Genomic DNA, 26,777 nt, shown 5'->3' on the forward strand with positions numbered 1-26,777 from the left:
TGACATTCCAAATGTAGCTGGAGTGCAGCGAGTGTGCCAAGAGCTGATCGAAGTACGAAGAACCCCGAGATGCGTCCCTGTACACGGGACACGGGGACAAGTAATGAAAAGGCTCCAGGTGGGAGTTTTTGGCGGCAGGTCTATAGGCCTCGGGCGAGGCCTGCCTGCTCTGTGCTTTTCTGACCTTGTGCTTAGGACAACGTGCTGTAATGTCGCACTAGCGACGACCTTGGGGGTTGAGGGAAAAAAAAAAAAAAAATGTCAGACAGCCCAGAGTCTTCGGAAGTTCCAAGAGCCTCCTGGAAGAACACCTGAACTCCTGGAAACCTCGCTGTGAAATGATCTGCCGTCGTGGAACACCTGTTCTGGTGACATCTCCTGGAAATTCGAGCGTATCCCCGCTCCACCCAACCCCATATGTACATATGGAAAAAGTCAGACAGCTAGCTGTTCGCTGTGTTACATTAACCAGGAGACTTAACTGAATAGGTTGACAGCCATGGTTGGAGCTCTTGGTTTTGCAGTTGTGCTGCAAACTTCGAGCTGTTGAGCTGTAAACTTCCCCTGCAGAAAAGTTGGAAACCTCAGCAGTGGGTGGGGCGGAAGGTCATAGGTCACGCCTCCACAGCAGCAGCCGGGAGGACATGTTGGATAGCACCTGGTTTCACAGTGGAGATTACACATCGACCGCGTCAGCCACCATCTCCAACAACAGAAAGGGATTCATGGAGCTCCAGAAGGTGGTTCTCTGGAAAAACCTGTGAATGTTATTTAAATGTGTGTGTGTTTGTGTGTGTGTGTGTGTGTGTGTGTGATCCCCTCAGGAAAAAGTACTTGGTTGGCCATGGCAAATCAACAAATGAAGTGAAAAGCTTTCTGTTGAAGGTGTCTGATGGCGGATGCTTAGCCTGTTCAAGCGAACAGTCACTGAGATCCTGTTCTTCAGGGACATCCCCCCCCCCATCCTTTTTTTTGGTGTCCTCTGACAGGACGGTGCCACTGAGATACACATGGATACATATTTTTTTGGACTAATATCCAGCTGGTCCTCTGGGCTTTTTTCGGGGTGCACCCGGACGCCCTCTGAGTACATTTACCTGCTACCCCTGTTCCCCTGGTGCATTGGGCGGGGTGGGGGGTGGGGGGGTCGGTCACCATGGCGTTACACGGGGCTGTGGTCGGGGGAGGTGTGGGTGAATTTGACCACGCGCTCGGCGCCCCCTGCAGGCCGGCGGAGGCCGGTGTAGAGGCGGTCCTCCAGGCCGCGGGCCAGCTTGTCCGCCAGCTCGTCGGTGACGGTCTGGGGGCCGTGGCCCGTCCTGGGCGCCGGGGGGGGCTCGGCGGGCGGAGGGGAGGCGGAGTCCCCTTCTTTGACCGTGCGGTTGCTGCTGCTGCTGCTGCTGCTGCTGCCGCTGGGGCTGACCTTGCTGCGGTCCTCCTCTGCCTCTGCCCTGTGAGCCTCGGCAGGGGGCGTGTCCACAGCGCCAGCTCCGCCCTCTCTAGACTCCGCCCTGATTGCGTCAGCAGTGCTGGCCCCATCCTGGCAGCTCTCCACCCCGGTCATGTCAGACTCCTTGACCTTGGCCCCGCCCCCAATGGCCCCACTCTCAATGGTCCCTACCCGTGCTTCATCTTTGCTGGACTCCACCCCAAGCATGGCACCACTGGCTTCAGCTGACTTCGCTCTGGCCCCACCCGCAATGGCTCCGCCCCTCGCAGGCTCCGCCCTGGCCCCGCCCTCCGCAGACTTCGCCCTGGCCCCGCCCTCCGCAGACTCCGCCCTGGCCCCGCCCCCCGCAGACTCCGCCCTGGCCCCGCCCCCCGCAGGCTCCGCCCTCTGCGCCTCGGCCTCGCTGGCCTCCTCGTCGGCGGCGCTGACGATGCGCGGCAGGGTGCCGTGGTAACGGGTGTCCAGCGGGAAGTTGGCGCTGTCGCCGCGGCGCATGGGCGGTCCGCGCTGGGCGAAGGCCACGCCCACGCCGGGGTCGCTGTGCTGCTTGGCACGCTGCCACTGCTTGCGCAGGTGCACGCGGGAGGCCCGGTGCCGCGGCCGCGCCGGCGACTCCTGCTGGTCGAAGCGGGGGTCATGCCGCAGGAACTCGTTGAAGAGGGCGTCGGTCTTCTCGTCGATGCTGTAGTCCCGCCGGGTCTGGGGGCGGGGCCGGGCCTCCTTGGCGGCGGCGGCGGCGGCGATGGCGGCGGCCGCGGCGGGGAAGGCCTGCCCGTACGGGGTCCAGCCTGCAGCACTCCTGTCCTCATCTTCCTCCTTCTCCTCCCCCTCCTCCTCCTCCTCCTCCCCCTTTCCCGCCACGGCGGCCTGGTCCTCCAGGTCCTCCTGGAACAGCCGGGCCTCCGGGCTCTCGCACACGCTGCCCTTACGCCCCCTGCTGGTGAAGAAGTGCCGCTTCTCCGAGGCGGTCTTCCCCCGGGCCCCGCCCCCGGCCCCGCCCCCGCGGGTCCCGAACAGCCGCAGCTCCTCGGGGGCGCGGAGCGGCGCCTCGATGGAGGCGTAGCCGCTGTCCATCTGCAGCAGCTTCCTGTTCCCCGAGTCCCCGTCCCCGCCCCTCTCCAGCTCCGCCCCCTCGTCCTCCGGCTCGCCCTCGTCCCCGATGTCCTGGGACGGGCAGCTGGACAGCCCCGCCCGGGAGGCCCCGCCCCCCAGCGAGCACACGCTGTCGCCGTCGCTGCGCACCGAGTCGCGGTCGTTGTTGCTGCTCTGGTCGGAGGAGGCGTAGCGCTCCAGCGACGCGCGCAGCGTCCAGATGTCCCGGTACAGGGCCTGGTGCTCCGCGCTGTCCTGCCGAAACACCGCCCCCAGCCCCGCCCCGAGCTCCTCCTCCTCATCCTCCTCTTGCGGTTTGGGGAGCGGAGGGCTGGGAGCACCTGCCCCATCCACAGAGCTGGACTCCACTGCTGCTTCTGGCTCTAACCTGCACAGCCACATACAAAACACACGATTATTATTATTATTATTATTATTATTATTATTATTATTATTATTATTATTATTATTACTATTACTGCCGTACGAGCGTAAACCAGTTCACTATTCAGGCTGTGACTAATACTTTCTAACCAATCACAGAAACAGAGTGTGGGTCTAAGGTGACGAGCAGCAATTCACACATATACCAGGACATACGGAGGAAGAGGAAGAGGTTAGACGGGAGAGGAGGACATCGTAAATGAGTAGTCCTTCTTAAAACCTGCCCAGTGTCTAGGCTGGAACACCCCCATGTGATATCTGCACACAGGGGGTATGAAGGTACGGAGGGTGGCTTTGGGGGTACCTGCTGGAGGGGGGTGGGGGGGACGTAGGGGGCAGAGACGGCAGGCTGGCGCAGTACGCCTCATCACAAGGGCTGGTGATGGACAGCTCCACCTGCTCAGGCTCCTCCCCTTCCTGCTGCTGGGTGCTCTCACTGGCCGCCCTCTGCCTCTGGAACTGTTGCCTCTTAGGGGACCCTGGGTAATCAGACACATGCATTACACACCATTTCACATGCATATACACATCGACATACACACCATTACACACACAGGCACCATTACACACACAAGCACCATTACACATCCACATACACACCATTACATACACTTACCATTACACATGTACATACACACAATTGCACACACAGGCACCATTTCACAGGCACCATTTTCTCTGTCTCTCACACACACACACACACACACACATACCATTACACACAAAGACACACACACATGCACACACACACACACACACGGGGAGCGCTCTGCAGCTGAGCCGAGACAGTGAGACTGCAGATGAGTGAGTCACCGCTTAATTGGTGACTCACATCGATAAAGCCGCTAAGAAACGCGGCGAGGTTTGAGATGTGCGAGATCGCGTCCTGTCGGTAGTCAGCCCCCCCACCTCCCCGTAATCAGAGACGCGACGCGCCATAAGTCCCTCGTTAGGAGGAAGCGTGGGGGGGGAAGCGAACCGGCTCACCTCCGCCTGACAGGCTGTCATGTGACCCGTGATGTCACTGAACCTGGAGGGGTGACGCTGCCGTTCATTTTCACACCACCGCTCGGCCCACCTCAAATCTGGAGATTGTGAACGGAATAATTCTGTGGGCAGAGCTCTCCCTCTCTCTCTGTGAGGCACACCGTGTGTGGGGGTAGTGCTTACTTTTTGGTGAGCGGTGTGTTCTTTGAGGGGGTAGTGCTCACTTTTTGGTGAGCGGTGTGTTCTTTGAGGGGGTAGTGCTCACTTTTTGGTGAGCGGTGTGGCCACTGGCTCTCCTGTAGTACAGTGAGGCCTGTAGAGTGTGAAATAGCCACTGGCTCTCCTGTAGTACAGTGAGGCATGTAGGGCGTGAAATAGCCACTGGCTCTCCTGTAGTACTGTGAGGCCTGTAGGGTGTGAAATAGCCACTGGCTCTCCTGTAGTACTGTGAGGCCTGTAGGGGCTCTACAGGGTGTGGGTGGCACAGTGATGAGCATTTAAAAGTTTTTTATGATTGTAAGGGTAAGTCCTTGTTGCTCACACCTCTGGTATCCAGACTGGACGCCCTCTGGCTGCTGTCGAACTTCCACTTCTTGATTTTGAAGCACGGGCTGGGCCCCTCCAGGCTGGAGTGTCGGCGCAGTTTGGTGAAGAACTGCAGGACGCTACCCTGGCTGTTGGGCGCGGTCAGCCCCGCCTCCGACGTCCCATCACCGCCCAATCCAGAGGTGCCGCCGTTCCACGTCCTGTGCCCCATCACCTCAATCTGAGCACAGGACGGGGAACAACAGACACAGGGGTATTGTAAGGAATGAACAGAACTGTGTCGTCACACACCAAATAAGGAAAACGTGGAATGTTCTAAGAAGGCTGATTATGACATCATAGTGCAAAAGAAAGAAAGACCAATCCACCAATCACAGAGTTTGTTGATAAGTGACAACCAAGAGAGCAACGGCATAAATGGTGGAAATTTTGCAGCTGTATTTCCTTAATTACTCTGTACAGGACGGGGTGTGACTCACGGTGCAGGAGCGGGGGGGTCCCAGAGTGGGGGGGTTCACCACGGAGTTGAGCGTGTCCCCGGGGAGGGCAGAACTGGGGCTCAGCCCGGCCAGGGCTGTTTGGGGCAGCGACGAGCACGCGGAGGGCTGGAGGGGAGCACAGCACAGACACCCCAAAAATTCACCCACTCAGCCACCTGTGCGGATAACATACTCCTCCTCACTCATCTTCGTCCTCGCCGTTACGCGCTCTCCTGTAATTCCGCAGCTTCCGGACGTGCAGCCGGCCAGTTCTGTGGTCACCATGGCAGCACCACTCCAGGTCTTTTCCTCCAGACACTAACCCTGCGGTGCATCGAAAGCGCTGCGGATGCAAGTCTTAAACCTCAGACCAACCGGAGCCGTCGCCAAGGCTACGGAGGCTGGTTACCTGGAAGATGGAGAGCCTGTGTTTGGGGGCGGAGTCCACGGCCGCGTTGTACTCCTGGATGGTGAGGATCCTGACCGCGGGGGCGGGCAGGTGGAGGTGGGTCAGCCGCGCGTTCTTCAGGTGGTGGAAGTCCCCCTCCGTCAGCGTGTACCTGGAGTGGGCGTCGGCCAGAGGGGGAAGGGGGTTTTAGCTGCGCTGTCAGGTGAGCGTCAGGGTCGAGGGCCGTCCCACTTCACCTCAGCCCAAATTCAGGACGTGAACCGAAAATTAATTAAATCAACTGAGAAGAAGGGCCCACAATGTTCAAATGAGGATTTTAAAAAATTAATTAGTTGATTAATCATTTGCGAGTACTGAAACGCATAATTAATTAATGGCTCGGTTGACATTAATTCATTAGTTAACTGAAAGGCCCTCGTTAGAACACCGCGAGCGTTTTTGTCAGCGAGCCGAGCGCTAGCGGCGTCGACCGCGCGGCGCGGAACGGGCGGGACGGCGGCGCCTGACCTTCGACCCCTCTCCTGGGCCCTCCTGCCGTGGTCCAGCAGCGCCGACTCGTTGAAGGAGACGCGGCGGCCCGTGGAGCCGGTGGACAGGAAGCGCTCCGTCTCCGCGCCGCGGTCGCTGCCGGCCGACAGGCGGTCCGCCTCCTCCACCTGGATGGTGATCTCTGTGGGGCGAGGTCGTCCGTTACGCACCCGACAGACGCCTGGGCTGCACGGGGTGCTTAAAATCCCCACTAGCACCCCTCTGAGCCCGGGACCCCCATCCTGCTCCCAGAGGGCCGCTGGTTTGCTTCCACATTAAAATCAGAAACCGACCAGTTTCGACCAAATAGGCCAGCTGAGTGAGGTTAATTGACCGTGCAGTCGACAGATTTAATTGGTCAATTAGCAGTGTGACGATGAAAAACCAGCAGATCACGCTGCTCTCTGGAACCAGGACTGGGGAAGTTAAACAGAACCCACAGAATGTGTTTGATATAAAACACCTGTCAACTCTCTGACTTGTACAGAGAGCCAATCAAAAGAGATGACACTGAGTCACATGATGTGAGTCACAGCACGTAGTGGCTCCTCCCACTGAGTCACATGATGTGAGTGACAGCACACGGTGGCTCCTCCCACTCTGGGGGTTCTGGAAGCCTCTCTCTCCCCTCAGCAGCCAGCCAGGTGAGGGAGCGGGTGCTGTTACCTGGCACAGGCTGGGACTCCTCCAGGTACGTGGTGTTGGTCTTCTCCGGGTCATTGCTGGCCCTGCACAGTGGAGACCAGCGTTAAGCTGACAGCCCTTCAACACTATGTTCAGCATTTCATCTACGTTAAATATTTACCACATTAGCGAACAATAATTTCAGGTATATTCAACCGCTTGTATATCAACAACATGATGAAGAAAATAGCATTTTGTGCTCGTCTTGCGATATAAATCCAGTCTGAATACAATAAATAACACGAGACACTGAGGGGAAATCAGATTGCCCTTTTAAACACGGGGAATCTCCCACAGAGGTTGCCAGACAGAGCGGAAACCCCCTCCCTCCCCCCTCCTCCCCTCCCCTTCCTTCCCCCCCCCAGTCAAACCCCCCCCCCCCCCTTTCGGGAGGACTGGTGCATGCGTTAAAGTGTGTATTTAGGCCTGGCACCCCCCTGTTTGATGGGGTTAATAGCGGCTCCCTGACGGATCGGATCCCCGCGCAGCTGCGGCCGCTGCTAACCGGTGACGTGAGGCGTGACGGCCTGGCGCCTCCGCAGGAAGTGACACGCTGAGGACGAACCCGCCTGAGATGAGGCTCTCCCCAGTAGTGCCAATTAGCAAGTCCAGGCGATCGTAAAAACAAAAAAAATATATACTGGGGAGGACTTTTAATTTTCCGAGCGTGCTGTATTTTCCACCTTCGGCTAATTGGCTCGGCAGGCCAGGTGAACCGGGCTCACCTGGAGTAGCGGCGGTTGCCCTGGTAACAGTGGCGGCAGAAGACGAGCAGGACGGACAGCAGGACCAGCGTGAGCGCGGCGAACACGCAGAGCAGCACCAGCAGGGTGACGTAGGCGTCCCCCTGGGAGCCCCCGGGGCCTCGCGGGACGTCCTGGGGAGGGAACGGGGGAGCGTTACCGCCGTCCGACTCGGGGGGGGGGGGGGGGGGGGGGGCCTTCCCTGGGGAGGGCCGCTGTGGTGTTGATTTGCGAAACGCTGGCGGGGGGGGGGGGGGACGGGGGACGGCTAGCACCAATGGTAGAGCAATAAGTGCTTGTTTACTGGGACACTCGTCTAGATACCGTGCATTCACATGCTGTACATCCATCCATCCATCCATCCATCCATTCTTTATCTGACCTGTTCATTCCTAGTCAGGAACTAATTATTTAGTTTCCCCCCCCCCTTTCGCCTCAGCTGGGGGTTCTTTCGGGGTCTTGTGTTCCCTCTCTGAAGAGCATCTGCTGTGAAATGTTGTGCGACAGCCTGCTTGCAAATAAAAATGTAAAAAATAATTTAAAGATCTCAAGGAGCTCCCCAGAGCAGCCCACACGGGATCACAGTGTCCCGCAGAATTATCCTTACTTTCCCCACAATCCTTAATGCTCCAACACAAAATGGCCACCGTGCACCACCAAGGTGGGGGCTACAAATGGATGCTGGGTGGTTGAGCCCCCCCCCCCACCTCACCCCTACTATAATGCGCTTTCGGATCCTGTAAATAAAATCATTACTCAAGTACAATCCACTCTGCGTCTTCTCATTAATAATAATACTAATAATAATACTAATAGTAATAATAATCATTTTCACAATAATATTGTAGACTTGTAACATTTTATTTTCTGTTTCATTTTTGTTTTATAAATTTTTACTATTCAGTGTGGGCTCCAAACTCCTTCTGCCCTTCACTCTGACAAAGGAGACCAGGACCATTATTAAATCCCAACTTCAATTTCCGTACGTCAGGTGAACAGAAGAATCAGCTCTCCGTGGTCTAAAATTAGAAGCAGATGATAAGGGGGGGGGGGGGGGGGGCTGGGTGTGCCAGATGTTACCAGTCCACCCCATCCCCCTTCTTGACAACTGCTCTTACACCCCCTGTGGGGGGGGGGGAACAGCAGACAAATAACCAAATTAGAGAGCTCACTGTTAACCCAACCAGTCAACCCAGGCTGCAGAGGCCACTTTACAAATCACACCAGTTCCGCTGACACCCCCCACCCTCCCAAAAAAAAAAAAAAAAGGATACAGATAAGGATAATCAAATTACCTTTTATTGCCAAAGACTAGAAAATCGTAAATAAATCACCGCAATTAAATCAATTAAGACTCGCTATTGTAAAGACGCCGGATTCACAGAATGTAAATTACGTTATAGCCGAAACATGCCATGCACGGGTGTCCCAGGTGAACAGGTCTGTTCTTTCGTCACCTGGCTTACCAGCCGAACGCGGTGTCTGAGGAGAACCCTGGGGGAGTTTTTTTTTAGGGGGGGGAGGGGTGCAGGTGTGCCAGGTGAAGTGTGGCTCAGCTCTCGGGAGAGGCCATAGGGATGGGGGGAGGGTGGGTGGGGGTGGGGGTGGGTGCAGGTGTGCCAGGTGAAGTGTGGGGAGAGGCCATAGGGATGGGGGGAGGGTGGGGGGAAGGAGCTCACCTGCGCGACACAAAGACAGAGGAAGCACAGGAGGCACAGCCCAGGGCTGCTTTTGGACATGTAGTGTCAAACAGAAAATATATATTTATAATTCTTGAATATATTTATATATATATATTGAGTTTCATTTTGAACAAAGTTGGCCTCTGATATTTCTCTATTTTCGGTGTGGAAAGGCCAAGGATTTACTCCTAGACTTCACCTTTGTGTTTTTGTTTGTCCTGTATTAACCCTTCAGTGCGTTTGTTGTTAAAGTGTCTGTTGCATCTCTCACTGTTTTAAGAGAGTGCAAGGTGCACACACAGTCGGCACATCCTCTGACCAATGACATGGCAGAAATTAATCACATGACGGGTCCGTTTGTCTGCATTTTAGCTGAACTATCAGCTTGGAAATTTGATTAGGCCGCCGTCGACCACGACGAAAGCAGGGTGCCAGGGCAAGTCTCTCCTCTCCCCATCGGAGAGTCTCCAAGTGGGGGACGTCCCAAAAGGACCCCCCCCCCCCCCCAGTCCACCCAGCCACCCCCCGCCACCACCACCGCCGCTACCCCTCCCCAACACAAATAATTCACGCCTCTGCAGCTGGTGAGCTTCCCAGACAGCCAGAGCCAGCTGCTCCTGTGTGCTACAGTGCAAATGCTCCAATTAATGTGTGCAAGATGGCAGAACCGTACACTGTCCGTGTGTGTGTGTGTGTGCGTGTGTGTGTGTGTGTGTGAGTGTGTGTGTGTGTGTGTGTGTGTGTGAGTGTGTGTGTGTGTGTGTGAGTGTGTGTGTGTGTGTGCGTGTGTGAGTGTGTGCGTGTGTGAGTGCACGTTCTCAATAAGTGGCATTAGATAAGCTTGTATTGCCCTGGTAGTGTTGTGGGTGTTTTTGAAAAGATGGTTATTTTGTGACGCTGATTTAACTCGCTAAATTTGTTTCTTTCATTTCCTCAGGTACTAAGAAAAAGGTCTGACTCTGCTGCCTTTCAGGGGACTCGAGGAGTCAGTTGGTGGAACGCAATGTTTACAAAAACAACAACAACAACAACAACAAAAAACAATTCACTTCATAAAAACGAAGAAGATGGCAGCTGCACTTACGGTGGCATTTTTGGTGAGGTTTTTCAGAACTGGCGACTCATTGCTCATGGTCCAGGCAAGCGTGACCGTCTCACTGCGAACACGAGGGCGGAAGTTAGGGAACCTGCTACACAACCTTCCCCACTTCCCCACACACATGCACAGGCACACACATACACCCAACCACACACATGTACACACTAACATAATGATCCCTCCCCCTCCACACACACACACACACACATTAGTACATACATACACACACAACCACCACACACACTAGTACATGCATACACACACACACACACACACTAGTACATGCATACACACTCAACCACCACACACACACACACACACACACTAGTACACGCATACACACACACACACACACACACACACACACACTGGTACATGCATACACACTCAACCACCACACACACACACACACACTAGTACATGCATACACACACACACACACACACACTAGTACATGCATACACACACACACACACACACACACACACTGGTACATGCATACACACTCAACCACCACACACACACACACACTAGTACATGCATACACACACACACACACACACACACAGTCATGATCTAACACCACGTGTCCGCACTCCTTTGAACCCACAGATAATTTTTCATCGCCGTCTGAATGAGAGAAACCCCCTTTAACCCCTCATGTAATTAATCTCAAAGCACAAGCCACTAATCACTTCCTTCTAATTAAAAACGAAGAAAAAGTAATGAAACTTTGTTGGCAATCCCGAATGTGGTTCCTGGGGGCTTCCTCTGTTGTGCTACGTCATGAACGAGTCCTCAGCTTCTTATCTTTGGTCTTGTCTTTTTGGTTTTTACGTGCAATTCGCCCTACCTTAAAAACTACGCCTTACAGCATGCTCATCATACTGCCATATCATCAGACCCACGCGCTTAACGACTCGCGCGCTGTTCCCTGATTAATACGCAGCGTTCTAGTGTGATGAGCAAGATCTTAGCCCGCGTGCTTTTCTGACTGCGGTGACCTCTTTGCGTTTGATCGTATTAAATCGTGGTAATCTGCCTCACATACATACTACACAATATGGCAGTATAATCTCCGAGCAATGCAATTTGGGTATGTTTTGCATGTGGCTGCGTTAATGTGTATGTGTACGTGCGTGTTTCCACATGTGCATGACAATGTATGGTTGTGTGTTTAAAAAAAAACTAAAACATGATTACATGTTCCTATTTTACTCTATTTTTGAGGTCTATGTCGTTCCCATCTTTGTGTTGTGGAGCCAGATAAATCATGACTCGGCAGAATAACAACCTTTTTCTGATATGAGCGTAGTGACAGCGTTGGTTTTTCTCTGTTGCTCATTTTTGTTCTTGACATGAAAGGTTTTTTAAAAAAAACTATAGCCGCATATTTATGATGTGGTAGGTGGATTTCATTTAGCAAGGTAGCCTTTCTTTCCGAAATACACGTCAATCCCACTGTCTGCGTCATCACATGAAGGATTGATTTGCTCGGAGCTATATGGAGTAGTCGGTATAGCAGCTAAAACTATTTACAATGCCGGTCAGTAGCCTGCACGCATTCATTCCCCTTTTGATTTAAAATAACACCGGATAACATGTGCATGTGGAGTCATTACAGTCGTCACAAAGAGCCTCTTTGGATCAGGTATTGTGCTTACGCACAAAGGCGGTAGTTCCAGAAGGACGGCTCGCGGCGCAGATCAGTGCTCATTCGTGAGGGAAATTTTCAGCTGAAGCACGTTCGGGGATATTTTTAAGACTTGACGCGCTGGGGGAGGCCAAGATTAAAGCGTGACTTGAAAATCAAAAACTCAGAATTGCAGAATCTAGAAGCAGGTCTTAGATACCCAGTCGTGCGCAAGAGCAGGTTGCGCCTCTGAAATTTGTTTTCGAAGGTTAAACAGAGTCATTCTTTGAAATGAATTCAATTTATTTTGGCCAATAACGATGTTTCGGATAATGACGTGCAAGAAATAAACGATTCGTTATGGCCAAGGTGTGGTTACTTGATAAATGCCTTTATATGTTATTCCGTTATAAATATGTAAAGACTACCCACGCTACAGAGCTGGCAAATAGATAGCAATGTAGATTAAGTGATCTGTGCACTGTTCGGGGTGCCCCCATCCACCCCAATACCAACCCCCCTCATCCCCCATCTCCCAAAATAAATAAATAAATAAACATCCGCGCACACTGTTGAATGACACATAGAACAAAACTATAACAAGTCCAAGAGCACTTTTCTTATTTTATTAGATCACACATTTCTTAAAGACTAAAATATTGCCATAGCCCTTAAGCTACATGGAACGGAGATTAGTGATAGCTATGAAAACGTTTTAATACACCACAAATAAGTCACTTTTATGGCATCACTGATAATAAGAACCTTTTTTTTTTCTTATACAGCCATCGGCACATTCATTATTTTAATTTTAAGACCTCCACAGTTGTATTGAACCCCCGGATGTCGTTACATTCGGATGAATGAAAGTGGAATTGATAACTACGGAAGCTCGCCGGTTCTTGTTCATGTGCCCGCTTACGTCTGCTGCCTCGTCTCCAGTCTTTCCCTCAGATATAGGCTAAAGGTGTTCATGTATGTTCCGTTACAATGGTTTTACGCAGTGGTAAGAGACGTCCGTAGAGAGTAGCCTATTTATTAATATGTAACCGGGCCACTTCCGTCAAACCTGATAGCAGCTTCCCGTATTCACCGATAACTACTGAAAGCTATTTCTTGAGTTGTTTTGATCTCAGCCGACGAGAACGTTTTTTTTCCCCTCATATTTTGTTTTATCAACTTTTATCAAAATTGTTAGCTGGCGGTTCCTCGCGCTGTATTAAGGTTACAGGGATGCTGTCCAACAGGAAAGCACAGATCGTCGTGTCGTGCGAAAAGATGTGTAGCCTACACTTTCTACATATAAAAGGAAAAACTGGAGCATTTGGGGTATTATCATCTGGGATAATGTAGTCGTCTCCCTTTTAAGTTTGTTTTATCCTTGGGTTTTGGAGAAACGGTGCTGTGTATGCTTGTTGTCTATTTCAGAATTAGATTTTTTTAAAGCCGAAACGCTGCAGCGCTTTTGTCAGCATCTTTTCGTTCCGATCCAGCGTTAAGAGAATGAGAAAGACGTGGTGTATTCCAGCCCGTTATGATGAATAATGTCAGCTAATTAAAAATAATAATCGTGCTGCATATCTACACACCAAGGCGCAGGAGAAGACCAAGATATCGCCCGTGGGGTTACCGGATACTAGCTGGAGCCAGATTCATCTGTCAAACTTTGATACCTACTCGCGTTTTTTTTACATCTTCCCACCACTTCGCTATTTAAATGTCAAAATACTGTCATAGTCCATAACATCGTCACATTTTTAGGACAACTACCTACAATTAATATATGTATATATCTTAAATGCTGATATACTTTCCCGTTTTCACCTTTCACTGAACATGCGTTTGTGAAAAAGGGAAGACACAAACGTACAATTCTTAGGCTCAGTTTCATAAGTCTAAAACAACACCATACGCAACACAGTAATTATATTATGCTATGGAAATCAAATGTTGTGTAGGTCAGACGTGTATCGTTTAGCGGTATGAACGGTTAGTGCTCACCTTATTGTAATTCATGTGGTCCATCCAGGGCGATCTAGTCAGAAACCAATGGTACCAGCCTTCTGCAAACACCTTAATTTTGATTTAAATGCTAAAAGTATTTATGAATGAAACCCTATGCCTTAAGACACACCCACAGTCCAGTCTGGGAAGCACCACGTGACCCGAGAAGCGACGTTGAGCGTAGTGACTAGAAATGGGAGATTCTCGCATGCGGTGTCTGTGACTGCTACGAGCAGTTAGTTCATATTTCTGTACAGTCATTCAGAATGGATTGTTATTCCATTGTGGACATCAATGTAAGCGAAAAACACACAAAGTATGTGTCAGGAGCTCTTGACACATATGGCACTGCATGTAATCTCAGATTTTGTGTTAGTGTGTTCATACATTGAACACACTAACATATCATACATTTTTTATCTGTCATTCCCGATGTCAAATTACATTTAAGAACCGCGTTTGTGTGTGCACGCGTGCGTGTGTGCCAGCGCGTGTCCAAACGAATGCACACAGGCGAAGCAAGCACGGTTTACAGTTAATGGGTAACTAATTCTCTGCTTTCACGCGTAAGGCAAGGTTTTTTTTTATTTTAAATGCATGTGTGCAAGATATTATGTAAGCTTCCTTCTCAAGTCCTTGTGAGCAGCACTAGGCAGCGACTGTGCGCGACGGTTCGTCCGCAATCCTCACTTCGTGACCGAACGGCAAGAGCAAACGGAAACCCCGGAGTCATTTTAAATTCTGAAGGCTTCCCTGCTTCTGCAACATTTCTATTCTCAAGGTCATAGTGCCGTTATTTGCCCCGATGTATTGTTAATGCTTTGCCTGAGGCTTGACGTTTTGCTTGATAATTACGTGCTCGATCGCCGAGGATGTATATGTGTAAGCAAACCTAATTTTATCATTTCTATTTCAATCGGTCTTGATGAGGCATTTTATTATTCAGTGTCCAATCGATGCCATGGCTGAGTGCCACAATCGCAAGTGCGACATACAGTTATGCGTCTGCTCGAGGATTTCCCGAACTGGTTCCTAGTGCTAAACCAAAAAAAAGCTGCTTCGTCAAAACACCCCCCTGACATCAACACGCCATCGTGACGTGACGTCAGCACGCCCACTCAATGTTCTGCTGACGCCTAACGGCTGGATTTGGCTGCTCGTGAGGTTACTGACGATGCTCGTCCGGAATGGACACTTATAGAGGTGCAATTGTTTACTACATACACGTACAAATTACAGCCTTGCTGTATTTACAAATTTATTTTCTTGCTTCTGTTTTTTTTTTTTTATGCCGTCCACATTTTGTGAAAACGCATAGCAGTCTTCTTCTGCTGATCGAATACAGACGGTCAAGCAGACGTGTTAAAATTTTTTTATTCGTATTGCGCCACCTCCTGGCAGTAACCGAACTCGTTACAGCCGTGGTTCACAACTATAGACTGTATAAAAACAGTTCCCAACCTTGAACTTGGGGGATCCCTATGTATGCTGATTTTTTAAAATTTATTCAGTTGCTACTGCGCTTGGAAAAGCTGTTCATTTTACTTAATTAAGTGCTTTTCGCATTTAGATGGATTGTTTACCCCCTTAGACCACATTATGTCAGACATATCAAGGCATAACATGAAGAATAAAAATCCCATGTTTACATCGTGCTTATTGTGCTATATTCCATGAAAAGGGTCACGAATGTTTTAACTGGTCAAATTAAAGACTGGGTGAATGAGTCGGCTCCTAATTGGGTTGCTAAACACATAAGCTGTTTAATAATTTCCTCTTAAACGTATGAACACATAAAAAACAGATAGATAAACAGACAATAATAATAATAATCATAATAATAATAATAAGAATAATAAAACAATAGTGGTGGTGGTGGTGGTGGTGATGATTTATTTATCTACCATCTTTATTGAACTTTTGCAGCCTGTAAAAATTAAATATTACAGTAAAAATTGAGTAAATCTAACAATAATTAGATGGTGGTAATAATTATTCCAACTGTTATTGTACAAGAAAAACTACAACTAATCATTTAACATGTTTAGAAAATATTCAATTGTAGATTTATTTTAAAAAGAAAAAATGTGACTGCATGTTAACTTTGTCATTTTAATGCAGAATGAACACTGATTTGTTTTCATTGTACTTCCTTATTTTAAAGAGTTGAAGAACGGGGCATGTTTCAACGTTAAAACTCTTCTCTAAAACTACATTTCCCATGAAGCTTTGAAACAAACGATTTTGTGGCCTTCTGGGTAAACTGTCTGTCCTTGTCTTGCAGGGTGCACGTCGTCTGTCAGCTTTAACTGTGCGCTTTGCGGGTGTCTGTTCCCCCTCTGAAAAACATTTTATTTCAGCAAAATGTTGGCTGCAAGGTTCCTTCTCCGCCGTTCCCTCCCTGTTTTGCGCCAAACCCGATGTTACGCCGACGCTCCTTCCACTGCGCCCCAGATGTCCTTCACTTTCGCCTCGCCGACTCAGGTACAGAGGCTCCCGGCTTACAACTTTGGCCCTGGTCAAATGCTAGCTGGCTAGCTAACGTGAGCTGATATTGACGCGGTTTCATGACATATCAGGGAATCACTGGCACAATGTAGTCTACAGCAAATGTGCTTTGGTGTGATGTTATGTGACCAGAGCAGTCAAATGTTAGAGCAAAAACTAAAGGGCTGTCTTGCTAGCTAGCACGCTGTTCGCACGGGCTTGGTGCTAGTTGCCCGTATTCTAATGGAGCAGCTAGCTAGCTGCACAATGCTAGTTAGCTAGCAAGTTACAGTTCCTTGCAACCTTGCACTGTAAGGTGCATTAACTGAAGGTTATTTTGTGGCTTGCTAGGATGACATGTTAAATCTTTAATATAGTGCTGGCTAATGAACAACTGTGCCGGCATGCAGATTTGGTTAAAGTAATATTTATGAATAAACGTAGCTGATCTTGCTACTTAATGTATGTTATTATGTAATGGTTTGCTATAATTGGCACAATGTTTACATATGAAACGTGAGATTTCAGCTTTGTACTGTAGTTTACTGGCAAAAGTTAAATTGTTGTGAAACTTGAATATTAAATACATTAAGCTGTTATTTTAACACATAACCGTGAATCTGGATTCAAATATCTACAAATATCTGTATTACAAAAACTACTATTATTACTAATAATAATAATAATAATATAGAGAAATGTCAATAACATTTATATAGCCCATTTTACTATCCAAGTGTTTTCCAGTGGAGGGGGAATATTATTACGCATTGCCAAACACATCGTAATTGTTGAAATATTCAAATTAAGAATAAAACTGCGGTTGCCTAGGCGGCGTCGCACGGTTGGTGTGGTCTTCACGTCCGCCGTTCTTCCTCAGGTGTTTTTTAACGGAGCGAGCGTGAAGCAGGTGGACGTGCCGACGCTGACGGGGGCGTTCGGCATCCTGCCCGCGCACGTGCCCACGCTGCAGGTCCTGCGGCCCGGCGTGGTCACCGTGTTCGGCGACGACGGCACCGCTACAAAATTTTTCGGTGAGATTTTCGCGCAGCCGTCTGGGTCACTCTTGGAGCCAAGTCATTCGCGATGCAGATTATCGTTCTTGGATGAAAGCCTAATTTAGGTTCTGTGTGGAGTGACGCTTTTCCATCGTATGGTACGGACTCGACTCTACTCGACTTTTTTGGTTTTCCTTCGGGCAAAAGTTGTGGATAGTACCTGGTACTTTTTTGGTATCACCTCCGTCGAGGTTCCAGGCGAGCTGAGGCGATACCAAAAGGTGACGCGAAAACACTGCAGGCCACTGATTGGCCAGAGCAACGCGTTTCATGCAGCGTCGCTAATGACGACCAGCTACATTGACTGGGGTGCTATCTGCAGTGGAAAACGGAGTACCTGGTACCAACAGCGAGTAGAGTCGAGTTGAGCTGGTACCACGCGGTGGAGAAGCGGCTTATGTGGACACCCCTTGCAGTGAGCAGTGTGTTAACGAGCTGATTACTCCGTTTGCAGTGAGCAGCGTGTTAACGAGCTGATTGCTCCGTTTGCAGTGAGCAGCGTGTTAACGAGCTGATTGCTCCGTTTGCAGTGAGCAGCGTGTTAACGAGCTGATTGCTCCGTTTGCAGTGAGCAGCGTGTTAACGAGCTGATTGCTCCGTTTGCAGTGAGCAGCGTGTTAACGAGCTGATTGCTCCGTTTGCAGTGAGCAGCGTGTTAACGAGCTGATTGCTCCGTTTGCAGTGAGCAGCGTGTTAACGAGCTGATTGCTCTGTTTGCAGTGAGCAGCATGTTAACGAGCTGGTTAATTACTCTGTTTGCAGTAAGCAGCGGGTCGGTCACGGTGAACGCAGACTCCTCCGTTCAGCTCCTCGCTGAAGAGGCGGTGACTCTGGACAGCTTGGACTTGGCGGTAAGTGCTCCACTGGCGGAGTGGAGACGCCATTTCTAGCCCTTCATCTACCTCCCTCTTCATCTTCCCCTGAGCAGATTCATCTTGAGACCCAGGGGGTCTGCGCATCCCAGCATAGCACAATGCAATCTCCATGCTCCATGTTCATGTAGCATTACAGGGGAGGAGTGCTGATGTTTCGCCTTTTTTCACATGATGGATGATTAGAGGTTGGTCAGCACTCTGATTGGTGCTCCTAAGCTTGGTCAGGACCCTGATTGGTGCTCCTAAGCTTGGTCAGGACCCTGATTGGTGCTCCTAAGCTTGGTCAGGACCCTGATTGGTGCTCCTAAAATTGGTCTGGACCCTGATTGGTGCTCCTAAGGTGGGTCTGGACCCTGATTGGTGCTCCTGAGATGGGTCAGGACCCTGATTGGTGCTCGTGAAATGAGGCCACGGGTTGTCTGTCTCCACCAGGCAGCCAAAGCGAACCTGGAGAAGGCCCAGTCCGACCTGCTGGCCACCGCGGACGAGGCGGCCCGCACGGAGGTGCTGATCAGCATCGAGGCCAACGAGGCCATCGTCAAGGCGCTGGAGTAGAGCTCCCCCTGCTGGTAGGTGCATGCATGTGCGCGCGGACAGCTGCTGGGGATATCCCACCAGAGCCTGGTAGAGCCGCAGGGTCTGCTGGTCTACGTTGTGGAAAAGTGGCAGAAGTTTTCATCTGTGTATAATCAGCCAATCAAAGCTGTTTATTTACACAGTAAACCGACCACACCCGGTTTCCTGTGTGCAAATTTCTAAATTATGTAGAGGGTTAAGACAGGAAACCAGCAGATCCTAAAGCTCTTCAGGATGAGGGTTGGAACCGCTTCAACTCTTGATAACATACGAGTGTGAAATCTATAGACCTAGGGGTCCCCAGCCTCGTCCAGAAAGGGCCGGTGTGGGTGCAGGTTTTCGTTCCGACCAAGCAGTTGCACACCTGATTCTACCCATCAACCTCTGGGGTCTTTGCTAGGGGCCTTGATCATCAGGTTCAGGTGCGTTTCTTCTCGGCTGGAACGAAACCCTGCACCGGCACCGGCCCTTTCTGGATGAGACCGAGGACCCCCTGGTGTAGAGGAAGTGAGGGCTTATCTGTAAAGATGGCCGCCGTGGTGCCTTTCGGCCATTTTGTTTCAACAGCGGCATGTTCTTCTCTCCCCTTCCCTCTTAGGTTGCTTTGTGAAAGTGGCCTTGCCACCACGCTGAGCGTCTGCCCTCCCCCACACCCGCGAGCCATGGACCGCCAGGCACCTTTTCCTCTTTGCTTTGTACAGTGGATGAGATTGACGGAAATAAATTTTATTTCGCTAACCCGCTGTTGTGTTTAAATGAACTCTGTCCGTGTCGGGGCGCACTTGCGTTGATCGAGAGCTTTCGCGTCTTCATGAAATCTGCTGTTGCCATGGCAGTGTCTTGTCCTGTGCAGTCTAGGTCGAGGGTACATTTTTGGAGTATACTTCCTGGATGTTGGGGTGACACACACTGGAGCGCACAGAAAACAAGCCTTTCCAACACACGACTGATGTGGAATCAACGTTAGAGAACGCTGGCGGATGTTGGCTAAAATTTTCAAACAAATTCAAGCTTTGTTCTTTTTTGTTTTATTTTTTTGCCGAGCAACTTTTAATGTTTAGCACACAGTCTGAAAATTTATTGTGCAGCAAACAAAACTTTCTGTAAGGAGGAGGGTGACGTGAAGGAAACAAGTCGATCGTTTAGAGTGTTAGAATTTAAATAAATGTAATGCTTGTTCCAAACTTTTCAGAGCAATCTGTGGGTGAAGGTTCACTCTCCATATGGTCCACATCTTAAATCGTCTTCAGCAAATGAGAGAACCTTGAATTTTTAATCTTTCAACAGTAACGGTTTCGAAGCAGCACAGTTTTGTCGAACTTTGAACTCGGAAGCAGCCAAAGTGAACACAAAACAAAATTCCTGGACTTAAAACATTTCAGTACCATTGGCTGCCAGAAGATGGCAGCACAATGGCATTAATGGCCGCTAGACTGCTGACTGAAGCTGTTGCCCACAGTCAACGCTTCTGAACTGTTCAAATAGCAGCCCTCTTGTCACCAAATGGGGAAGTACGCATAAATGTCCACATTGTAAACATTTTTTTTTGTTTTGTTTGGCAGTTGTCCTGCTCTCACTGACTAATGCGTAATGAATTCACTAGTGATTTACGCAAGAGAAAGTGAGGTCAAATGAGTTTTGATTGCTGTGTTTGAAATAGTTGTGAGTGTGTTTGCAGTTGTGTATATGTGCAGGGGTCAGTATATGTGTGTGTGTGTGTGAGTGAGTGCATGTTAGTGTGTGTGTGTGTGTGTGTGTGTGTGTGTGCGCGTGCGTGTGAGTGAGTGCATGTCAGTGCGTGTGTGTGTGCGTGCGTGTGTGTAGTGCTTGTAGTCCGTGTGTGCATGTAGTGTGTGTGTAGTGCTTGTAACGTGTGTGCATGTAGTGTGTGTGTGTAGTGCTTTAGTGCGTGTGCATGTAGTGTGTGTTAGTGTGTGTGTGTGTGTATGCGTGCCTGTGTGCGTGCGCGCGCGCATGTGTGTCTGCGCAAGTGTGCGTGTATATGTGTGTCTGTGTGTGTGTGTGCGTGTATGTATGTGTGTGTCTGTGTGCACACGTGTGTGTGTGTGTGTAGTGTGTGTTTATAAATGTGTGTCTGTGTGTGTAGTGTGTGTGTGTGTAGTGTGTGTGTGCATGTGTAGTGTGTGTGTGTGTAGTGTGTGGGCGTGTGTGTGTGTGAATGTATGTGTATTACTACTTATTAATCAGTCCAATTCATTGTTAACTTTTAAAAAATAATTATAATGAAAGTCCCATCATCTAAGGAGAAAAAAAGTATTTTTCATGTGGGATGAAAGATTTGTGTCCTGGTGTATTTTTGTTAAAGTAAGTAAATGTATTAATGCCTGTGAAGCAAACTGCATGGACCAGTTCAGTTGGGAATTTTCAACAACGACAACAAAACAAAACAAAACAAAAAAAGGGAGCAGTTGCATGAACAGCAGTCCCTTCAGGAAGTGAGTTTGATGCCCTGGGGGGGGGGGAGCGGGAGGGGGGGGCGGGGGAGGGGGGGCGGGTTGTGGAGCGAGAGGGGGGGTGGATTGGGGAGGCTGTTCTCACTGCTGCTGGGAAATCTCCGTCCTGCCGGTCAGAGGAGTTTCCTGTGCGTTTTTTTTTTTTTTCGTTTGTTTTTTTGGCTGCCATACGGCTTGGATGTGAATAACTCACCCCTCCGGAATTTTCACTCGGCCCTGTCTTTTTGGGAAAGGGGCGGGGGCGGGGGCGGGGGTGCCCTGGCATGACTGGAATTTTGGGGAGGACCGTGGGTGTACTCTTTGGTCTTGGGGTGAGGTGGGGGAGGTGGGGGAGGTGGGGGGGGGGGGGGGAGAACGAAAGGAACACGGCGTTTTGTTTTCTCGCTCGCGGACCCGCCCTCCCCCCCCCCCCCCGGGGGCCACCGCACGGGAACCGCCGTTCTCTCCGGAGGTCATGTGACCGGGTCCACATGAGCGGAGCGCCCTCGCGTCTCTGACAGCCTGCGGGAAGGAGCTGAGTCACCGCAAACCGCCATCACCCCCCCCAGACTGAGAATAACCCACCCTGACTGAGAATAACCCCCCCAGACTGAGAATAACCCCCCCAGACTGAGAATAACCCCCCCAGCCTGAGAATAACCCCCCCAGACTGAGAATAACCCCCCCAGTCTGAGAATAACCCCCCCAGACTGAGAATAACCCCCCCAGCCTGAGAATAACCCCCCCTGACTGAGAATAACCCCCCCAGACTGAGAATAACCCCCCCAGCCTGAGAATAACCCCCCCAGTCTGAGAATAACCCCCCCAGACTGAGAATAACCCCCCCAGACTGACAATAACCCCCCCCAGACTGAGAATAAACCCCCCCAGACTGAGAATAACCCCCCCAGACTGAGAATAACCCCCCCAGACTGACAATAACCCCCCCCAGACTGAGAATAAACCCCCCCAGACTGAGAATAACCCACCCAGACTGAGAATAACCGTCCCAGACTGAGAATAACCCCCCCCAGACTGAGAATAAACCCCCCTGACTGAGAATAACCCCCCCAGACTGACAATAACCCACCCAGACTGAGAATAACCCCCCCCAGACTGAGAATAACCCCCCCCAGACTGAGAATAACCCCCCCCAGACTGAGAATAACCCCCCCTGACTGAGAATAACCCCCCCCCAGACTGAGAATAACCCCCCCTGACTGAGAATAACCCCCCCAGACTGAAAATAACCCCCCCAGACTGAGAATAACCCCCCCTGACTGAGAATAACCCCCCCCAGACTGAGAATAACCCGCCCAGCCTGAGAATAACCCCCCCAGACTGAGAATAGCCCCCCAGACTGAGAATAACCCCCCCAGACTGAGAATAACCCCCCCAGACTGAGAATAACCCCCCCGACTGAGAATAACCCCCCCCAGACTGAGAATAACCCCCCCAGACTGAGAATAACCCCCCCTGACTGAGAATAACCCCCCCCCCAGACTGAGAATAACCCCCCCAGACTGAGAGGCCTCTGTGGTCCCAGTTTAATGTTGTTATTTCTTTGCGCTTTGAGGGGAAACGCGCAGGGCCAGAGCGCAGGTAAAATGGCGGCCGAGGGGAGCGTGTGCACCTGGGCTGTAAAATCCTTCGCGCTCCTTCACTCCCCAATCGCTTCAGAGACCTGACCCTCTCTTTGCCTGCGCTGTGCGTGAGGGGGTCCTGGGGAAGCAGGGGAGAGTGTTTTTGGTGCCAGTGCATGTGAGGGTTTTTTGGAGAAGCAGGGGAGAGTGTTTTTGGTGCCGGTGCACGTGAGGGTTTTTTGGAGAAGCAGGGGAGAGTGTTTTTGGTGCCGGTGCATGTGAGGGGGTCCTGGGGAAGCAGGGGAGAGTGTTTTTGGTGCTGGTGCACGTGAGGGTTTTTTGGAGAAGCAGGGGAGAGTGTTTTTGGTGCCGGTGCACGTGAGGGTTTTTTGGAGAAGCAGGGGAGAGTGTTTTTGGTGCCGGTGCACGTGAGGGTTTTTTGGAGAAGCAGGGGAGAGTGTTTTTGGTGCCAGTGAACCTGGTTTGACCTCCGCGTTCCCCCTGCCTGGTGTTTGTGTTCCAGGCTTCGTGCCGGGGGTCCTTCGGCCTCATGGGGGTGTGTGTGTGTGCGCGTGTGTGTGTGTGTGTGTTTGTGCGCGTGTGTGCGTGTGTGTTTGTGCGTGTGTGTGTGTGTGCGTGTGTCTGTTACATTCAGGTATTTATATCAGTCAGGTGACATCTCTCTCTTGTCTCTGTTTTTCTGTCTCTCCTCTCTGTTCTCTCTCTGTCTCTCTTCTCTCTCTTCCCTCTCTCTCTCCCTCTTTCTCCCCCCCTCCCCTCTCTCTCTCTCCTGAGATATCGGGCCTGTTTGCCTGCCAGTGACCTTTCCTTCACCTCCACCCTTATCTCTCCCTCTCTCTCTCTCTCTCTCTCCCCCCTCTCCTCTCTCTCTCCACCCTTATCTGTTATCCCGCACTTCCTGTGATCTCTGGAACATTCCATGATGCCGAACGGAAAGCGGAGCTCCTGAGTCGTGCAGCGATGCACCGCTCTTTCTGCCGAGCGGCGCCGCTCGTCTCCAGGGCCGAACGTCAGCAGAGCAGCTGCGGGAGTGTCCAGACAGTGCTGGTGTGAAATGGAAGACGAGGTGCTGGAGGCAGTAATCGAGGCGAAAGACGAACACGCCGGGCACGAACAAAGTTTGACCTTCAATAAATAGCCACACTCCTTTTTGACTAAAATAATGTGTTCTCGAATAAGAAGTATAAACCGAGTACGGCGGTCATATTGGCCCTCGATAAATAATGACAACAATCGGCTCTTGCAGGTGTCCTCAGACTTTTCGGCCCCGCTGCGTATTTGCCTGCAAATGCATGTGCATGCACAGGTGCGTACGCCATGTCAGTTCATGCAAACATGCATGAGCGCATGCAAACATGTGTAAGTGCATGCAAACACATGTCGTGTCTTTGTGTGCGCCCTTGTCCACACATTGTGTGTGTTTCCCTCTGTTTCCCTTTGGTGCTTTGGTGTTGCCATGTGAACGGGACTCCGCCCACCTCTATTATGTCACAGTGCTTTGGCTGTTTCCTTGAGCCGCTGTGTTCCAGCGGGGCACTGTAGAGGTTCTTATGCAGTGCTGTGGCTTGCAGACCCTTGCAGGGGCCACAAGGGGCCCCATAGAGGGGCCCAGAGCTTGATGTTTCTCACCGGTCTTGAGACAGGAAGGTGTTGTTAGTTAAACAAAAATACCGCAATTTCTATGCTGGGGAAAAACATATGCTAAAATACATTTTTATTTAAAATGTTCTTATTTAGAAATGCAATATTATTCAGGTTAAGTATCTCGCAGGAAGGTACAGCTCAATTATTTTACCCGAAACTCAGTCCTCAGTCCTCAGACCGCAGTCCTCAATGACCTTCATGGCTGCCTGACACCTGTCACACATTTGTCTCAGTCTGATGACCTGTTTTGTTATTGTTTTTTCTTCATTTCTGGCTCAGTTTCTGTGTGTTTAAGTACGACTGTCTGTGGCACATTTTTTTGAAATTACAAAACATTTCTGAGAGAGCAGTCACACAGAGAGAGCGAGGCTGCCAAGAGCCGGGCGTGGCTGCGCTCCAGTTTTTTTTTTTTCTTCTTCCACAATAACAGTTTGCGGCGTTCCCACATTCCGGGCAGAAATAGGTGTGCGATTCCGGAGTTACGACTCGTACGGAACGCCGAGGCAGGGGGGGGGGGGGGGGGTGGGGGAGGGGGGAGCAGTTTGTTGAGGGGGGAGGGGGAGGGGGGAGGGGGGAGGGGGGAGGGGGGGAGCGGGGAGCAGTTTGTTGAGGGGGGAGGGGGGAGGGGGGAGCGGGGAGCAGTTTGTTGAGGGGGGAGGGGGAGGGGAGGGGGGAGGGGGGAGGGGGGAGCAGTTTGTTGAGGACAACATTGAAACTGAACGTTCCGGAACCCCGCTCTCTGTGACATCACACCCCCTCACCCCCCACCACCCAATCCCCCCGCGGGTCCAGCGCGTACCGAAACGAACGGCTCATCTCTTCGAGACCGCGTCTGTCCCACGTCAGCACCAGTCTCCCTGGAAAGGGGGGACCCCGGCACCTTTTCCCACAGGCTAAAAGTAGGGCATTCAGCGGGCATTCAGCGGGCATTCAGTGGGCATTCAGTGGGCATTTAGCAGGCATTCAGCGGGCATTCAGTGGGCATTCAGTGGGCATTTAGCGGGCATTCAGTGGGCATTTAGCGGGCATTCAGTGGGCATTTAGCAGGCATTCAGCGGGCATTCAGTGGGCATTCAGTGGGCATTTAGCGGGCATTCAGCGGGCATTCAGTGGGCATTCAGTGGGCATTCAGTGGGCATTTAGCAGGCATTCAGCGGGCATTCAGTGGGCATTCAGTGGGCATTTAGCGGGCATTCAGCGGGCATTCAGTGGGCATTTAGCGGGCATACAGTGGGAATTCAGTGGGCATTTAGCAGGCATTCAGCGGGCATTCAGTGGGCATTCAGTGGGCATTTAGCAGGCATTCAGCGGGCATTCAGTGGGCATTCAGTGGGCATTCAGTGGGCATTTAGCAGGCATTCAATGGGCATTCAGTGGGCATTCAGCGGACATTCAGTGGGCATCCGGCAGGGCAGCTGGAACAGAGGACATCGGGCAACCCCCCCCCCCCCCCCCCCCCCCCCCCCCCCCCCCCCCCCCATCACGTTCTGCTCGCGTGCAGAACTGAGAAAGAGCGGCATGCAAATCCACTGAGGAACACGGTGCACATGCTGGGATGCCGGCAGTTCCAGAAATTTTCACAGGCCGGGGGGGAGCGTGGGGGGGGGGTGGGGGAGGGGAGGGGGGGGTGCTTCCAAACGCCCCGGCAGTTCCCTGTAATCCGAGACGGTGAGGTCGTGTTTGCGGCGGGGAAAGGTTGTGCTGCGGGAGTTGAGGAAGTAACGCTGCGCTGTGTGCGCGTGTCATCTCCGCGTGGTCGGGCCAGGGCGGGTTAGCGTACAGCACGCTACGTACCCATCAGCTCAGGCTCCTTAACACTGTACACGGAACGCCTGCACCAACACCGCTCAGATATGGCACACTATGTAATTCCTCAAATATGACACACTATCTACATCGCTCAAATATGACACATTATCAACATCGTTCATATATGACACATAATCAGATGACACATCCCGCTGTTCATCTGGGATGGGGGTCAATCAAGCAGCCAACCCCTCCCTGGCCCACAGGGGTGAGTGTGTGTGCGTGTGTGTGTGTGTGTGTTTGTGTGTGTATGTACCTGTGTGTAATTATATAGGCTATATGTACACCTTTTACCTTTGCAATCATTTAGAGACATAACAGAACAGCCCCTACAGCCTGTAGTACTGCCCCCCCCCCCCCCCATCCCACCCTGAATCTGTCTCTTCCCCCTCTGTCATGCGGCAGCTTTTGGACGTAGGCTGTAAAGTCCAGGGAGAGGCCCTGGTTGTGTAAGCAGGGGGGGGGCGGGGGATGGGGGGGGGGGGATAGCG

The 26,777-nt window shown here is 51.1% G+C and overlaps 2 protein-coding genes across 2 annotated transcripts; one reads left to right on the forward strand and one right to left on the reverse strand.

The window, feature by feature from the left end:
* Nucleotides 1-1,162: 1,162 nt before the first annotated feature.
* On the reverse strand, nucleotides 1,163-14,070 carry LOC118229556 (voltage-dependent calcium channel beta subunit-associated regulatory protein-like). Its single transcript, XM_035421601.1, has 11 exons — nucleotides 13,778-14,070; nucleotides 10,129-10,201; nucleotides 7,345-7,496; nucleotides 6,602-6,663; nucleotides 5,915-6,077; nucleotides 5,408-5,558; nucleotides 4,999-5,124; nucleotides 4,517-4,739; nucleotides 3,291-3,465; nucleotides 1,814-2,930; nucleotides 1,163-1,642 (listed from the first exon to the last, which is right to left on the reverse strand). The coding sequence occupies exons 2-11, from the start codon at nucleotides 10,174-10,176 to the stop codon at nucleotides 1,163-1,165; spliced, it is 2,697 nt and encodes an 898-aa protein (XP_035277492.1). The 5' UTR covers nucleotides 10,177-10,201; nucleotides 13,778-14,070.
* Nucleotides 14,071-16,019: 1,949 nt separating this feature from the next.
* Nucleotides 16,020-19,514, forward strand: LOC118229193 (ATP synthase subunit delta, mitochondrial-like). The gene is made up of 5 exons (XM_035420924.1): nucleotides 16,020-16,264; nucleotides 17,148-17,301; nucleotides 18,088-18,176; nucleotides 18,633-18,769; nucleotides 19,375-19,514. Exons 1-4 carry the CDS (start codon nucleotides 16,145-16,147, stop codon nucleotides 18,753-18,755), a joined length of 486 nt encoding a protein of 161 aa, XP_035276815.1. The 5' UTR covers nucleotides 16,020-16,144; the 3' UTR covers nucleotides 18,756-18,769; nucleotides 19,375-19,514.
* Nucleotides 19,515-26,777: the final 7,263 nt, after the last annotated feature.

This window comes from Anguilla anguilla, chromosome 6, assembly GCF_013347855.1.
Source record: "Anguilla anguilla isolate fAngAng1 chromosome 6, fAngAng1.pri, whole genome shotgun sequence".
NCBI lineage: Eukaryota > Metazoa > Chordata > Actinopteri > Anguilliformes > Anguillidae > Anguilla > Anguilla anguilla.

Coding starts and splice junctions, on each gene's coding strand:
- LOC118229556 (XM_035421601.1), bottom strand. CDS start 10,176: ATGAGCAATGAGTCGCCAGTTCTGAAAAACCTCACCAAAAATGCCACC. Junction 4,740..4,998: donor GACCCCCCCGCTCCTGCACC/GTGAGTCACACC, acceptor TCCTGTGCTCAG/ATTGAGGTGATGGGGCACAG. Junction 1,643..1,813: donor CGGAGCCTGCGGGGGGCGGG/GCCAGGGCGGAG, acceptor CTTGGGGTGGAG/TCCAGCAAAGATGAAGCACG.
- LOC118229193 (XM_035420924.1), top strand. CDS start 16,145: ATGTTGGCTGCAAGGTTCCTTCTCCGCCGTTCCCTCCCTGTTTTGCGC. Junction 16,265..17,147: donor CTTTCGCCTCGCCGACTCAG/GTACAGAGGCTC, acceptor GTTCTTCCTCAG/GTGTTTTTTAACGGAGCGAG. Junction 17,302..18,087: donor CACCGCTACAAAATTTTTCG/GTGAGATTTTCG, acceptor CTCTGTTTGCAG/TAAGCAGCGGGTCGGTCACG.